The sequence below is a fragment of the Dermacentor albipictus genome, chromosome 5, assembly GCF_038994185.2.
Source record: "Dermacentor albipictus isolate Rhodes 1998 colony chromosome 5, USDA_Dalb.pri_finalv2, whole genome shotgun sequence".
NCBI classification, from domain to species: domain Eukaryota; kingdom Metazoa; phylum Arthropoda; class Arachnida; order Ixodida; family Ixodidae; genus Dermacentor; species Dermacentor albipictus.
This window is the reverse complement of record NC_091825.1, coordinates 128,958,210-128,975,357: the sequence shown is the minus strand read 5'-3', so window position 1 is coordinate 128,975,357 and position 17,148 is coordinate 128,958,210. Positions and strand designations below refer to the sequence as shown.

The 17,148-nt window shown below is 47.4% G+C and overlaps 1 protein-coding gene across 4 annotated transcripts in view; it reads right to left on the bottom strand.

The window, feature by feature from the left end:
* Window positions 1–17,148, bottom strand: part of LOC135906350 (protein shisa-4-like) — a 184,461-nt gene that overhangs the window by 50,205 nt on the left and 117,108 nt on the right. For 2 of the 4 annotated variants that reach the window (XM_065437693.1, XM_065437694.1), the window contains exon 1: window positions 5,066–5,379. The exons of the other annotated variants lie outside the window; for them this stretch is intronic. In XM_065437693.1, the coding sequence (XP_065293765.1) occupies window positions 5,066–5,138 (73 nt within the window). In that variant the 5' untranslated portion in view covers window positions 5,139–5,379. Of the gene's footprint in view, window positions 1–5,065; window positions 5,380–17,148 lie in introns of those variants that run through there. 4 annotated transcript variants of the gene reach the window in all.

Sequence of the window (17,148 nt, the reverse complement as noted above, 5' to 3'; positions counted from 1 at the left end):
TTCTACCGCGCCGAGCGGAATCGAACCCCCGTCACAAGGGTTCCTCAAGGACAGCAACGAAACTCTTTAGCAGGCTGCGCCACAAATACACTGGGTAGTTATGTGCCGCTCTTCAGAGAACGTCTTTCGCGACAGTGCTTTAACGAGCCGCGCCGTGAATGCGATGGGCATATGCCGCTCTTCACTGAAGCTGTCGCCAATTCGGGTCACTGAGCGTGTGCCACTGGTTGTGGGGCGAGAGAACAATTCTCAGCGTTAGCAGGCAGCGGTGCGCCACGCTTCTCGTCTCGGAGGCCTACAATATCTACAGCGCCCGTGTGGGGCACATTAGTGTAGGGGGAAATATTAACATCGAGGATACAAAAAAATACATATACATAAAGCGGAGATTGGTAACTCGTCATTTGAACGCGTTTCAACACGTTCGCCGCGCACCGGCGCGCCATGCATTCCGGAGGTCACGTGCAGGCTTCGCGGCGGCGGCGCCAGATGGCGCCGAGTGTTCTCAGGAAATAGAGTTAGTGTATAGGCTTACTCTACGGAGCAAGAGTTGCGCGCCGGATTGAGCTCGCCGCTCGCGCCGCTATTCGCCAGACGTAGTCCGATGCGCAGAAAGCAGCCTCCTTGTAAGAAAGCCAACTTGACGGCTGCGCCGCTGACGCTGGCCGAACCGCCAGTTCGCAGTCGGGAAGTATTTGTGACGCGTGCCGGCGAGACACTGAGAGTGGCCGCACCGCCATTTCGCAGTCTGGTCAGCTGGCAGTGAAGCGGGATCGTGCGTGTTTTTTGAACCTGTACTGTCCGTTGCTGCTGCTTCGCTGTTGCGATCTTTTTAAAGGTCGGTCGGTGCTTTCCAGCGCCACTGAGCAGTTTGCTGCGTAGCACCGAATTGGTTAAACTCGGCAGAACATGGCAAGGCATTATTCTCGATTCCACATGAAAGATCCGTCTCCGTCGTCCGCCGCCGTATTCAGTGGCTACTGCGTGTAGGAAATTGGGTCGCTCCCCATGATCAAACGATTGTGATTACTCGCGAACGGCACCCAGCTGCCCACATGTATCAGAACACTTTATTTGGCAAAAATAGACAATATATGCCTGCTTAGGTTTCAAACGACCCCATACATTTACTTCTTATTTCACACGCTAATTAAGCCGCTCGATCAAAGTAGCATGCAGCACGTAGAGCATGAAGATAATATAGATATAGTGGTGCTGTGAGTGTTTATTGGATGAAAAACAATCCATTTATAACGACTCGGCTTGACGCCATGCTGCAGAATTTCCTAATCGGTTGCTTACCTAGCCTGCGTCACATTGCGATAACGGTAAAGAACAAGGCAGTGCCAAAACTCAGTTACAAATATAATACCGGAGTCAGACGGCTCTTTCGATGGTGACAGTATACTTGATCGGGATCGATATTCTGGACCGCAATTGACTCCTTCCTGCAGCTTGCGCAAAGAAGCCAATCGCGATAGAAAGTGCACCGTATGACACCCATATAACTTCACGTGGCGAACTTACACCACAAAAAAACAAGTGACAAATACGCGGCGAGCATACTCGGTGGACGTCAATATCCGACATACGGGTAGGTTGCGTTGGCTATTTATAGAAGATTCGTACATTCCAGCACGTTTGAGAATGTCCACCACCATTCGCGTTGAGAACATAATCTGATCTGAATTGATTCGATGTAGAATCGGCATCAACATTCTGGACAGTTTCGGTACATGTACGCATGTCTTGCGCCAAGCGATGTTCTCGCAACATTCTTTACCCGTTGAAAATTGGCGCCCATAAACATACAAGGAGTTGCACATGTCGATATGCAGAGATGCACCCAACAGATCTAGCATGGCAGCATAGTATATTTATAGTCAAACTCATGATCGCGCGTATCTTACGCGCGATCTGTCTCGATCTAATCAAAATTCTCGTCGTTTTGATTATCGATAAAATACAAATCACAGCGAACTCGTAGCGCTTATTTTTTTTTCGGGAGTCGTTGTTTGCCCAAGATTTCTTATTCTAAATATGAAGCAATAGTGTTGCTATGAGCAACGACGTGAAACGAACGAGAACGCACCTATACCGCTGGCCCGAGCGCCTCTCCTGCAGTCAGAAGGAGTGGCTTTCCAGCATAGCATGGATGCTTAAGCGAGCAAGACGGCAGACCTACGTGCAACTGTGCTACCTTTTGTGACATATACAGTAGAACTCAATTAGGGAAGCGCGAAAGAGGAGTGACGTTGCAGTACACGCCTCATACATAACTCGTTTCAACGGTGGCAATACATCGTCTCTATATTGATTCGTTGCTTAACTCATTACCGTCGACAGCCACCGTGAGATGGGTTCTGCCGAATTTTTTCAAAACACGTGTAAGGGCGCTGTATCTTTAGGCTCCTATTAAGAAACATGGTTGTACATTTCGTTTCGAAATATATGCGTTCCGGCTTTTGTAATATCTGTGTCGTGCACCCGTAAGCTACATATGGAAGTCAGGGCTCGTGCCATATCTGCAACTTCACAATCAACCGTCATTCCTGCGCTAAATAAATCGGCTACTACTGCCAGCATATGAACGACTAGCTGATTTTTGCTTCTGCATTCTTGCATATATATAAGCTGGAAGCTTTACCGTCTTGACACTCCAAGAGCAGGAGACTTGCGGGACGTATGCTTATCGCCGCTATGATAACGCGTTGATGATCCCAATGTTGAGCGTTCCCGACTATATTCCGAGTAAAAATGAGCGTATCGCGACGCTCGCGTGACGCACAATCAAACAAGACTAAACTTTTCACAAGAAGAGGATCGACACAGTCGAACAAGAGATGTCGCTGGAGTCGAAGTTACGACGGTGACACGTCCCGTTGCCCGAACGTTTGCTCCAGCGACTTTCCTTATTGGACCACTGTTGATTATGTGAGGCAACGAGAGGCTATTTCCTGGGAAACATTTTAGACTGCCATAGCACTACGAGATGAAGTTGGCGTCAGCTACTCGGGAATGCGTAGTCATGCGGAAGTGTGGCTCCCTGCGCCGCGGGCCTTACCACATGTGAACGCCGGCATATTCGTACCTCGGAAATCGTATTTAGAATATTCATACTTAAAATATTAGAAAGTGCATCCCAACAAAACTAAATACGGTTAGGATAGCTTATGATGCGTCATGCATCTCTACACTATTAGACAACTTAAATGAACACAAATTAGATATAGAGTGTTTTACACTGAAGCAACTTAGACCGCATCCTATGTAGCGCAGCTTTTACAATGTGTTCTATTTCTTAGTGTGCGCGGTGTTTCGTTATGTCGCAGTGAAATGTGTAAATTTTTCTTGCATTTCGGTACTATGGAATGAGTCATGCGATTTATGTGTTTAAAATATTCACTGTAAAATTTGCTTCTCGTTTCTGTTTTCAATGCAATTATATCTTATACACATTTACCGATGCAAGTGAACTTTATGTAGTCACCCACGTAGTGATTTCAAAACGTTTGCCAAAGACTCAATGTATACGTTTGAGTGTATACGTGTTGCATTAACAGAATGTGCCTAATTCTGCGTGCGCGCTACGTGTTGATGTTATTGATGTTTGAGCTTATGTTCCTTTTACTCGTTATACTTATTGTTGCGTAACTCTGCGTTTATTTACCAAATTTTGTTGTATGTAATACGTCTGTTACTTTATTGCTCTTATATCCATATACTAGTTTCTTTTGTCATGTTGGTATTTTTTTCTGATCGTATAAACGACCATTGTCTGTTATTAATAATTGCCCCTCCCATTTTATGTATTGCTCCTCTTGCAACCGTTAAGCGAAAATTAATCATGAATAAATGATGATCATGATGTGAACGGAGCAAATAGTTTTGTTCTGTATGACTTACTTTTCATTCAGTACCGCTTCCGCGCTTTCCCGCACTTGCCGCTATCATGGCTGGACAGGCGCGCCTGATGTTAAGTCCTTTTAACAATGCATGGTCTTCTTTCTCCCGATTCTATCCTCCACCTTGCCGGTTATGTATGCCAGGATAACCCCGCCTGCTGCAACAACACCACCACCATCTATCGTCTGCCTCTTCCATACTGACTTTCTTGTCGTTGACATTTGCATTTCCTCTTTGACGAAGAGCAACTATTTCGATGTCAAAATTCACATACATTTTCGTTCTTTGGAGCTGCTCGTCATTGGTCGGTAGCCTTCACTAATGGCATGTTCGCAACCGCGATTGGCCGATGCTTGATCACGCGGAGCGGTTTACCGTATGAAATGGTGTGTGAGTACCGGCTGAGATACTATTAGTTCGAACCGCTGAGCCTTGCAAAGACTATCGGCCTTTTCACAGCTCGTCGCGTAATGGGAACAAAATGAACGGTATGCCCGTGCAGGTATTGCATGATTTGTCTTTCAACCTCTGGCGGCTGTGAATGCTTTAGTTCAGATTTAGGCAGGGCGATGATTAAGATTTCTGCCTGGATTAATGGCCAGCCTTTGATGGATCAATTGACTGATTAATCGATTGTAGCGATTGGCATCACTAACGTATTGCAAGAAGACTGACGCGCCGGAGTCTATTAAGACATCAGTCAGCCTTCCGCTGACGGTCATTCTGACAAGGAGCAAAGCAGCTGCTTATTTTGCTTCCGTGGTGAACGAAAACTATCACCCCCCGCTCGATAAATTGCTGATTTTCGAGGCAGCTTACTTGAGCGCTAATAACCATCCCCTAGAAGATAGCGGCAACAACACTAAGCGTAAACGCTCGCTCCACTATAATTCAACCACTTATATTAACTAACCATGTACTCACGAGCCAATTGATTCGCCTAATCGCCAAGTATCCTAATTCTGGCTACTCTTTAGCCTTTGTGTTATCCTGCACTTCACGTAAGCATCAGCAGCATTTCTGAGGTCGACGCCAGTCTCCAGCTTACCCCGCGCACGACTCACGTGCTGCATCCCGCCTGGAAGATTCAGGTCTTCGCGTAAACCCGAGATACCGTTGTTCTCCCTAGCCCCACGAAGAAGAGAAAGCACGCTCCTACCTATAAGCGGAGTATAGACGCTGTCTTCAGGAACCACAAGGCCCGTTGTCGGTGGTTCCGTCGCCACTGGCATCCATTCACATCACCGGGGTACTACTATTCGGCGTCGCCCGAGACCGTCTTCGTGTCGTTATTCCATGTCCGCACTCGACTAGCATTTCTCCTTCGCCGAACAGGGACGCGGCATTGCGCTTGGCACCGCGTCGGTGGAGGCCTCGCTTTACGACATGCGGGCATGCGGGCGTGTGTGCGGAGTGCGCGCGAGGCTTGGGGAGAAGACGAACGCACGCGGGTCGAGCGTCCGCTCCGGCGTCCCGCCCGGGCCCGACTGCTCTGTGAGACCGCGGCTGCGGAGCCGGGGCGCCGGAGTGGAAAGGGGAGCGGGCGCCTCCTCCTCTCCATCCGACTCCGACTCACGCGGTCGTCGTGATGGGGGAGGGAAGATATGTAAGGAGAAACATTGGAAGGAAACGGTCGCGGCGGGGGTGCCGGAGGCGCGGGTGTCCAAAAAGACTTTCCGTTGTTTCTGTTGCTCGGGGAACGCCGGCGGGCATTCGTTCTTTGTATGTGCTTGTATGTGCCGTTTCGTGGGACGTGAGTGATGGAGACGTAGAAGACAAAAAGAAAGAAAGAAACGCCGCGGTTGTTTAGTGAATTTTGTCACGTTTCAGTGACAGTGAAGAAGCAAACACTTGCCCCAAAGTGCGAGTTAAGAATTTAACTCTCTTTCTGGGCGAATTTGTACCCAGAGGAAAATTAGCAACGCTCAAAGCACAAGGTCGACGCTGAGCACAGTCATCGGTCGTCGAAATCAACCTCGCGGGTTAGATTCGCCCTCTATTTACATGCATGTCTCACCGTACATTCCAAGGTATTCACCGGTGCTCACATATATTAGGTAATGTATTCCCTTCGCAAGTTCAATTTATTACCCAATACCATTTCGCTACAGAATAGGCGACAAAATAAAGAAATTTTGGGATGCAGTAGGCGCGTCTTGGCCCGAAGAAGAAGAAGAAGAAGAAGAAACTTTAGTAAAGAATAGTCCGGCAGTTCTTGATGTGGTGGCCTCAGGTGACGGCTCGAAGTTCTTGGACTCGAGCGGCATCTTCGGCTTGCCGGACGGCCCAGAGCTGGTCTGCCAGCTCTGAACTTCTGATAGCCGCCTCCCAGCGGCGGCGACGCCTACGGAGAAGGTCCCCGGCGGCTCCCGCATCCGGGGCGGCGTCGGGAAGAACGGAGCTCGAGCCTTCTACTCTGGCAACAGCCGCGATTATGGACGCGTCGCCAACGGAGCTGCTTTGATTACCGTTGTTGCCGGTACACTCCCAGAGCATGTGTCGCAGCGTTGCTCTGCGTCCGCATGTTTTACACGCGTCTGTTGGGTACAAACGCGGATAGCAGTGGTGTAAGATAGCGGGGCTAGGGTAGGTGTGTGTCTGGAGCAAGCAAATTTATTACAGTGATAATACGGTGAAAAACATTCACCGTCGATAAGTAATATGATGTATGCGTGACAATATGGTGTTCAGCTGCTGAGTACCCGTGTTCGCGGGTTCAAACCAGGAATTTTTGAATTCGTAAAATATTTTAATGTGTTTTTGTGTATGGTGGTCCCAGACTATGCCAGCATACTCCAAAGTCGGTAAAACAATTGCTTTATACGCCATTATCTTCACATCAGTTGTGCCATCCTTTAATTTGCTTTTTATCGGACCAAGTTTCTTCCGAGCGGATCCAGTGATGTTTTATATGTGCTTAACCCAATTTAGATTGTTATTAATTGTTACACCGAGGCACTTTAATGAGTAGCACGTTTAATTTCAATATATCGTAGAACAGACAGACAGACAAAGAACTTTAATAGCAAGGTCCTGAGACGCTTTGCCCTAGGGCAGAGCTGCGGGCCGCTCCCACGTGGGGACTGGTAGGCCGAGCCTAACCGCCGCATCGTGGGCTCTCTGGACAGCCCAAGTTTGATGTGTATCGTAGAACGTAAGTATAAATTAAAGGTGCTTTGCTGTTTGTGATGCTAATGCACGCTGTTTTATCTAGAATAATGTTTGGCAGCAGATTCGTCAGTTACCCGCCGTGGTTGCTCAGTGGCTATGGTGTTAGGCTGCTGAGCACGAGGTCGCGGGATCGAATCCCGGCCACGGCGGCCGCATTTCGATGGGGGCGAAATGCGAAAACACCCGTGTACTTAGATTTAGGTGCACGTTAAAGAACCCCAGGTGGTCCAAATTTCCGGAGTCCCCCACTACGGCGTGCCTCATAATCAGAAAGTGGTTTTGGCACGTAAAACCCCATATATTATTATTATTAGATTCGTCAGAACACTTTTCATGCGTTATCAGTGCTTCGTTCAGCAGGACTTGGTCTGAAGCACGTTTCACGCGGCGAAAGAGAAGGCAGTCATCAGAAAACAGCCTGACTCCAACATATGTTCATATGTCCGGACTCCGACATATGCTCATCGACTCAAGCCGTCGGGAGAACACGTCAAAATTCGTCCTTGACGTAATAATTTTTTTCTCTAAAGAATCCTCTTATCCGTGTGTTCTAGCACTCGAGCGCTGGCAAGACCAGATGAGACGCTCCGTTGAATCCAATTCGTTGCTTTCGGCGCAACATGGCGTTTCATACTAGATAGTGTAGGCCCAATCCTGCTCAAACTCTTTAGATCAGTTTCTGCAACAGAGTGCAGAGCGTGTCATATAAGCAAAACATAAATAAATAAATAGATAAATAAATAAATAATCTTACACAGATTCCACGCGTTGTGGGATTTCATGTCAATGGGAAGGATATGCCGCGCAACGCATGTGGTGAAATGTTTGAACGTTTCGCTTTGTCTGTATACGCTTATCTTCCGCTGTCGGGACTGGCTAAGCGGCCGCCAGAAACACATATGCGCATACTCTCTAACCGCCCGGTCCCTTACAGCCCACTTGCGGCGCGGACCTCCCCACCGCCACGGGTAGTAGAACGCCTAATGCCATCTCGAGTACAGCGATCAACACATCAGCGCAAAGAGAACGAGAAAACACAAGCGCGTCGCGCTTAACTAGCGGGCGCATCGCGGAGGCTGGCATCGAGGTGGCGAGCCGTCATATGTACGTGTACGCACTGCTACGAAACAACGCTTGAGTGTGTATGTGTATATGAAGGCTCCCTAGATTGAGGTAGCGCCTAATACCACGTGGAGCGCAAAGGACGGTACGTTAGCGTATATTGAGAACGACGAAACATTCGCAGGCACTTCGCGCCACTGTACAGTATACGCAATGCCTGCTTCTGGGGGAACTGAGGCCGTTTCCACTGTTATGATAGTTGTTACGCGACACAAGCGCCAAGCGTCAGAAAGCACTGGCTTGTATCGGAGAACTGGTTCTTTTGTGTCGAGAGAGATACAGAAAGGCAAAGAAAAGGCAGGAACGTTAACCAGAGAATATCTTCTGTTGCCTACTTTGTAACGGAGGAGGGGAAAAGGGATACGATAGACGAGAGAAAAAGAATAAGAGGGGGTGCGTGCTTCTATGGCCTGAAATGTGAACTGTTGACTGTTCAACTAACCCGAGACTGTAGGGCACTCTTTCATTCTTTGTCCTCACGAATTTAATTTTTTGGACATCTTACAGCGAGCTATCAAAGAACTGTTCATCCCGTCACATGGTACCCTGTGTCTCCTGTGACAAAGAAGACATCAATAGTGTGCTAGGTAGTTTATTTATGCTACTAAGATTGAACCTATGATGGACGATCCGCATGATTGACAGGCGGAACCCCTCATTCGACAAGGTCTCACTTCAGAGACGAATGAGCTCAAGTGCATTGCACTGTGTGGCTTCCACTGCTCCACGCTTCTTTGTTTGCCAGAGTTTTATGCGAAGCATACTAGCCGCACAACCACGCTCTTCCCTGCTGCGTCGCGCGCGGCCGCGTAGCTACCATATGACGTCATAACAGCTGCAAAAGCCTCGTGCGCTCGCTTGCGGCCGCGTAGCTACATAGCCGGGTCTCAGCTCGTGCGCTCGCCTGCATGAGTTGTTTCTTCGTCTAGCCGAACCAAATATAGCCAAGCAACAGCAGTTCACCAGGCTAAACAGTGGTTCAACAACTAAAATAGAGGCTAGTATGCTTCGCATCCTGGGCTTAACCTTAGCTAAGCCACAGCCATTTTCTTTAGACGCTTCAGTTTTGTGTCTTTGTGTTGCGCAACTGTGATGTAAATAACACACACACACACACACACACACACACACACACACACACACACACACACACACACACACACACACACACACACACACACACACACACACACACACACACATGCACACACACACACACACGCACATACATCGGGGTTAAGCGGCGCTTTCGTTCATGTTCGCACAAATGTTAAGTGTAAATATTATGCAAAACGAAACGCTACCGGCAGAAATGTTTGTACAAAATGACACAAATATAATGCACATTTACGCACTTCTCATTAACCGACTTCTTCAATGTAGGTCAACGCTCCTCGTTCAATCCACGCTCAGGTACTCGTTTGTTCACTTCGATTCTTTCTCCCCCCTCGGCTGCTTCTATTGCCGGCGTTTTCACTTCACATCTGTTGCCGACTCGGCCGCACTTTGCCTCTTGTCTTGCTTGTCTATTCGGGTAAGTGGCCACATACCCAGTGGCACGTATTCAGTGGCCCATGTTGTCTTTTGGGGCTCACATTATCCTCCCTTCTGGCACACACCAGTAGGACATAGCCATTTGCACATACTCAGTGACCCAAGTTGTATGAGCTTTATATAGTATAGCACATCCACCAGCATACGCGGTAACGACACAGCGGACGCCAAACCTCGGAGAATAGGCAAAGAATGCTCCATTTTAAATATTCTCTAAGAAGACGCAGCGTCACCTAGCGCCGCCACCGCCAAGCCTGCGTGTGGACTCCGAAATGCATGGCGCACAGGTGTTTGCGAACGCTTAGAAACGCGCCATGCGGCAACCGGGCTCCTCTCTCGCGCGCCTTTCTGGACACGCGGCGCCATCTAAAGGCGCTGCCGAGAAGTATGTGTGCGGCCTCCGAGACCGGAAGCGTGGCGCACCGCTGCCTGCTAACGCTGGGAATTGTTCTCTCGCCGCACAACTAGTGGCACGTGCTCAGTGATCCGAGTTGGCGAGAGTTTCATTGAAGAGTGGCACATACTCAGTGCGTTCGTGGCGCAGCTTGCTAAAGCGTTGGCGTGAAAGTAGCTCATTGAAAAGGGGCACATACCCAGGGCAATTGTGGCGCTTCCTACTAAAGCATCGGGTTGCTGTGCTGAAGCAGACCTTGTGACTTTGGTTCGTTTCCAGTCAGCATCGGCGTAATTTAAGCGATCTTTTTCGTCATTGTAGAGCGGCACATTCCCAATGGCACATAACTAGTGACACAAGTTGGCGTCAGAGACGTTCATTGAGAGCGACAGACACGTACTAGTACATGCGCAGTGACCCAAGTTCGCATCAAAGAGTTTCAGTGAACAGCGGTACCTACCCAGTCCCGCGTTTACAGTGAAGGTCAACGCATGCGTATATAATTACCACGTACTCAGTGACCAAAGGTAGCCGCAGATTAGTTTTGAATCCTTTTTCCTCAGCACAGCAGCTCGATGCGCCACCTGTTCGCCGCGGGCTACCGAGTGTGCCCAGGTAGGCGGAAAAACGGTTAAGTAGATAGATAGGTAGATAGACAGATAGATAGATATCCCCTTGGAATGTGCGTGAAGTGCCGTAAGAATACTAAAGCATTAAAATGCGTCTGTGGCTATTAGGTAGACCACCAGGCTGCATGTGGTGCTGTGAATACGTCTTCGAAACCGGCAATTGGACATCTAATTTCTGTAAATATTATTGAAGCTGTGATGAGGGTTACCCTGTCGGACGTATGGAGAGTCCCGGCGATCGATCCTGTTAATGCTTCGCTTTTATTTCTGTTTCTTCATCACCGTGTAGTTGTAGATTGTGTTGTTTTTAGGCCATACAAAAATTTTAAAAAATCGCCTGTGGCAATTAACACGTTTATAGCCATTGAGCTGGATTACTCAAAAAGGCGCACATTACTTGCACGAGAAATCGAAATGCATAATCAAATAATTAGCAAAATACAGTAATTATCTTCCCAATTGCCTTACGGCACATCTTGAAATTCACGAATTGTCGCCTGGGAGTTCGCAAGGCGTATCCACTTGGAACTAATTTTGGCGATGATGCCAGTTTCGAATGATTCATTCCCAAAGTGCGCGACGAAATACATGGGCGTTCCATTTACTTTTGCGCTTCAGTGTAAAAAACGTCGGTTCGTTGAAAAAGTATAATAGTGCATTCTTTCCGAAAGTTTTACTGCGCATATCTCGAAGCCCGCTCGATCCTTAGAAGTCGTTCCAAGCGGACGAAAAATAACTTATCTTCGCTGTTTCAAGGGATGTACATATGGTGGAATATTAAAAAAAGAACATCAATAGCTCGCAATAAGAACAACACAGCTGTAACACTTCTACTTGACCGAGAGAGAGTAATGACTGACATGACGCATTAAGCGTACATTTGTGGAATAACAAATATTCCGCACGCCTTACTGCCATATTTTAGTTGTATTCGGTAGCAAACTACTAATTGATTGTTCCTTTCAAAAATGAACTATAAAGTACATTTTAAATACGCGTTGCGGTCAGCATATTTTAATAAGAGATTAGGTCAATGATTTTGTGTGTGTATGTGTTTTATTGTAGAATTTTGTTCAGATGGTGACATAAAAGTTACTTTTTATATCCGTGTGCAAACCTTTTGTAGAGTTTTTAACTTTCGGGAGCACACGTGTGGGGCACAATTTAGTGGGATCTTGGTTTGAGCTAATTGGTGCCTCATACTTCATGTTCATATTTACTTCATATATATAAAAGTGCTAAATTGTGCTTGAGGATAAATAGACGATGCAAAAAAGACGGGGACGAACAGAGAAAGCTACGACAGGGCGGTAAGTATACTTACCGTCCTGTCGTATAGGTTTCTCTGTATGCGTCTTTTCTGCATCGTTTATTTATCCTCAAGTAAAATTTAGCATTTTCTCTTTCAGCGCATGTTCGGTGGATTGAATAAAGCGTATTAAACGGGCGAGATCATTAACGCGAGAAAATTAATTAGGAGCGAACTCGCAGGAACAGGAATCTCCTGCTGCTCTAGCTGCGTGGCCGAGAAGATTAATTATCCAGATTCGCAGCAGCTTCGTGGCTGCAGTGTTGTAGCCGTGACTACGAAGCCACCGTGAAAACTTTACGAGTCGAGTCGTCAGCGAAACTTAGGGTAATAGTGTAATAATTAGGGTGATAATTAGGGTAATAATTAGGGTAATAATTTGGCTTCTCTTAGCGTGCCGTAAATGAGACCATAACAAGGCAAAACGGAAGGTTATAAGAAACTAGCCCTGGCGTTAAAAAAAAATGTAAAACTGATCCTGACACTAGTTTTGCCTGAGGATTCGGGGCAGGTAAAATCAGATGTAAGAGTGTCTATAGCCTAACCGAATCTAACGGATTATGAGGCAAGGAATATAGCTAACTTAATTTTAATTATCCATAGAGGATCTCCGTTGTGCGGTTTTTCATGTTGACGAACGGAAGGCCGCCTTAGGACGTGAAAGCTTTGAATAATGTGATATCTCGTTCATTGTCCGTAATCTGAATTCGAGCGTAAGACTGGAGGGCTTCAGCTCTTGGTTTTATGTTGAAGAAACTATAATCTCGTTTACAGAGAAGAGAGATAAGTGGAAATAAGAGGAACTCCGGGAAGAAGGAAAAAAAAAAAGAGTTTTCTCCCTTCGAGCCAGCTGCTGGCCTTGAGAAACGGCAAGAGAGGGCGAAAAATAAATAAAAGAAAGCTTACGCAGCAAAATAACAGGGATCGAGCGGGACCGCAGCCAAGCCTTAAGTTTATTATGTTTTTATTCATATTGCGGCCGAATGTATCAGAGTTTAGTGAATGCTCGCCGTAACAAAGTTTATGCCGGCTTATTTCGCGTAATCCTCTAAGAGTTCCTCTTTGGATGAGTGGGGGAGACGCTTTTTCTTCTAGTCTTTTTAATTTTGTGTTTCCTCTATGGATATGCATCCCACAGAATAGAGATAAGCTTAAAGCTTTGTCTATTTAATGCCAGAGAAAATCCGTCGACTGAAAGTGAGAACCCTAGATAAATTTGATCTTACTTTTCTTTCTTCTATTTCTTTTGCTGCAGGAACAAGATTGAGCGGTCACTTTTGGAGATTTCTTTTGGTATTTTACAATTCCTATTTTCAAGCGGTGTTGCATAAATTTCTAGCTTGGCAAGACATTGTTAGTGGGATCTGTTCAACGTCTCAAATTCGTGTTGTTCCGCACATTGCACAAATTTCATTAGAACACCGCACGGGGAACGATAAGACTTCAAGAACATGGTCATAAAACTTCAGCACTGAAAATTAGAATTGAATCATATTATAATGCCACTGCACTCAGGGCATATTGTTTCGCGGCGCGTTTGGTACAACAGCACTCCACGCGAAGGATAGTTTCTTAGTTACTACACATGTATTACCACACATTCACTGTTGCTGACCGTCACTTCACCTTGCTTCAGGTTGCTGTGTACCTGAGCTTCTGCATGTGTAGGTGGAAAGAAGCCCTAAAGCAAAAAAAAGAAAGAAAAACAACAACAGACAATGAAACAAGAACAGACAGACGGACTCAAGTACAGCGATTACCAATTGCGATGTGCGAATTTTGACCTGACATGTGAATACGTCTAGCATGTAGCTCTTGCGCTTAATAATATGCCTCGTAGAAACATTTTTTTTTGTACTGCATGATATTGAGCCACTAACGCTCCTTGAAAACAAATCTGGGTGTTACCTTCTCACGTCTCCTACAGCGGCATCGACTCATGACCTGACTTTATTTATTATCATTTTTTTTTTGCTGAGGTCAGGCGTTAAGACACTCGACTGAACAAATCAAATCGCACCAGGTTCCTCTCGTTAAAAAGAATTCCCGATTAAACGAAGTTTCACCTCTTTGCGTGCGTAACTGCCGGCTCAACTACGTGAGTTGTGGGCATACGCTAAGGGGAAGAGGGAGAGGGGGGAGAGTAGTAGGCCATTGCGGCCTCATTCCTGCATAGTTCTCGTAGGAAGCTTCGAGTAGCGAGCAACACGAAACGCAGCGCCCACAGTCGACGACCCGAGAAGCGGAACGCGACTGCCAGACATGTCTCGAGGAATCTCCGCTTCGTCCAACGGGATATGCCGCGTGCCGGCGGCGCCTGTTCGACTTCAGTTTTGTGACTCGCGTTCTGACCCCTCGACCTTGGGCGAAACGAACCACACGAAAGAGAGAGAGAGAGAGAGAGAGAGAGAGAGAGAGAAACGAATAAGAGCCATTTGTAGAGAGCACGCGCCCCACCCCCCGCCTTTTGGAGTACGCGACAGGCGTTGTGTGTACATGTTGTGTGTTCGGGAGAAACGGAAGAGCGCGGACATCTTTCAAGCTTGCAGTCGTTACGTCAGGCGTGTGCCGCGAGTGGGATTTCTCCGAGGAAAGCCCGGCAACGGCCATCTTTTATACGAGACTTTCCGATGCTGCCGTTCTTTCTCGCTCCGCTGCGCTAGACGCAGAACATAAAACCCGATGGCCGCAGCGTTGCGATGGGGGAAAGATTGGTGGCTTAGCTTGTGAACCGGCGGGGCTAGTTCTTGTTTCTGCTAGTATGCGCTGTTATTGATAATAGTGGGTAGCGTGTTAGCGCTTCGTGAGGTACGTGCCGCAAAAAAAAAAAAAGAAAAGAAGGGGGGGTGTTGCAAAGTGTCCTCCCCAAGCAGGTTTCAAATTTTTTTTAAATCCTGTTTTTAGTGATAGTTTTTTTTCTTCATTTGTTTACAGTGAAGCCTGTCGCGGACTCATCCCACACGCGAAACGATAATGTAGTAGGCGTCGTCGATGACGCCAGTTCATTAGAAGAGTCGAGCGACACGATATAGTTTCTGACGCGTTGTGGTCGATCCGCCACAACGCGTCACAAGGTGCGGCCACCGATGCTCATGTTTCACGACGGCCTTCGAGTATCCTGGTAAAATTTAGGCTATCGTAGAACAATTTCTTTTTCAACATCCTCATAAAGTTCGAAAACAGCTCTCAAGTTAGTCTCTCAACAGTTTTCAAGTTAGTCGGTATGTTACGAACCGCAGTCATTTTTCTTTTTAGTCATCGCAGTTAGATGCTAAAGGTAGCATCACCGGGTACGTGAAGAAAGCGATCGGATAAGATGCTCACGTGGAGAAGATACACGTATAGTTAATCTACCCCGGCTCTTCTGTGTTCTCTTAGACATAGAGAGTTTATTGGAATCTAAACGCTGCCTGTAGACACCTTATAGACCTATATTTGCCTCGCTGTAGCTCTCATGTTCTATAAAGTGCAGTACCATAAGTTAACACCTTTTCAAATTTCTTGGAGGGAAAACGTGGGGTACGTCAGTACACGCGATGTTACAACTCTACGGCACGCTGTTTCTCGGGTATCTGAGGTACAGCTTACCTGTACTGAGCAATACCCGCAGAAGTAACATCCGCACAATCGAGAGTGCGCAGGCGCAGGCACTCAGGGTTTGTCTTGGATTGCCGCGCCGCGCTGCACATCAACAGTGGAGACAATTACGATAGCTCAAGATTACCCAGTCACAACTCACATGACATTGGGAGTGCACAGAGAACACATCGGGAACGTTGCCCGTGCCCCTTTCCACCACCTCGCCGCGCTCCCGAAAGACCCGCCCAGTGCCTTTTTTTGCCAGGAGATATCGGCGTACCGTGACTGCCTACCTAAACATTATACGCCTGCCGAGAGGCTCCTTGCACCTCCTTGGTGTTTGGCTCGCCCAAAAGTACGACTCTCAGTACCGGGAAATCGAACGAAAGCAGGACTTTCGCCGCCAGCTCTCAAGCAGCTATCTGTACTCGTGATGCAGGAGACATGCAAGGACGATCTCCAAATTTACACTGATGGCTCGACAAATGCGGACGGATCTACAGGAGCTGTTATCTTTCCCGAAAAAGCCCTGACTATTCAGTTTAAAACATCTCACCGGACAACGTCGACTGCTGCGGAGCTTGCTGCACTTCGCAGCGCACTTCACATGATCCACGATGACCTACGTCGAAGATGAAGCATATTTGCCGATTCAAAGGCAGCCTTACATTTTTTGCTATCCGCTCTACGTCGTGGATAACAAGCCCAACTTGTGTTAGAAATAAGGCAGTTATATTACCAGCTAGCAGAGAAAGGACATGACATCACTGCAGCATCAAACGCAACGAAAACGCCGACGAAGCTGCTAGGAGGGCTGACGAAGATGCCGTGAAAGAACCCACCCCCTATCAAGAACTGACGCAGCAAAAAAGCTTCACATACTAGCGCCTGATGCCACACGATCCACGTGGAACACGCCAGCTTTCTTACATGACTGCGCCGCCTGGACCCATCCCTCCGACTGCGCGTTCCATCTTGACGATCCCGAATCGAGACAACTGTTCTCTGCCGACTATGGCTAGGATTGTCTTTCGCGAATGCATTTGCCTGCCGCATCGGAATGACTGACAGCGCTGCCTGTGATAGCTGCGGCAACGAGGAAACAATCGAACGTATCCTCCGCCATTGTCCTCGCTATAGCTCCCAGAGACAGTCGCTCGTGACGGCGTTGGCACGCCTCGATGACCGGCCGCTTTCTGAGCAGACGACCTTGGAGTGCCGGCTGTTGCGACCTTCACACTAGAAGTCGGTGAAGGCGCTGCTGAAGTTTCTCCGGTCAAGCGACCTGCTTGAACTACTGTGACACTTCTGCGTTCCTGTGTGTGTGCGTGCGTGTGCGTGCGTGCGCGTGTCATTTCTTTTCTTTCCCTCTCTCTCTCTTTTTCATGTTTGCGCACTTTTTTCTTCTTTTTTTAAGAAGGTCTTTCTGTCTCCACTTACGTAACCCTACCTCAGTGCAGGGTAGCAAACTGGATATCTTCCGG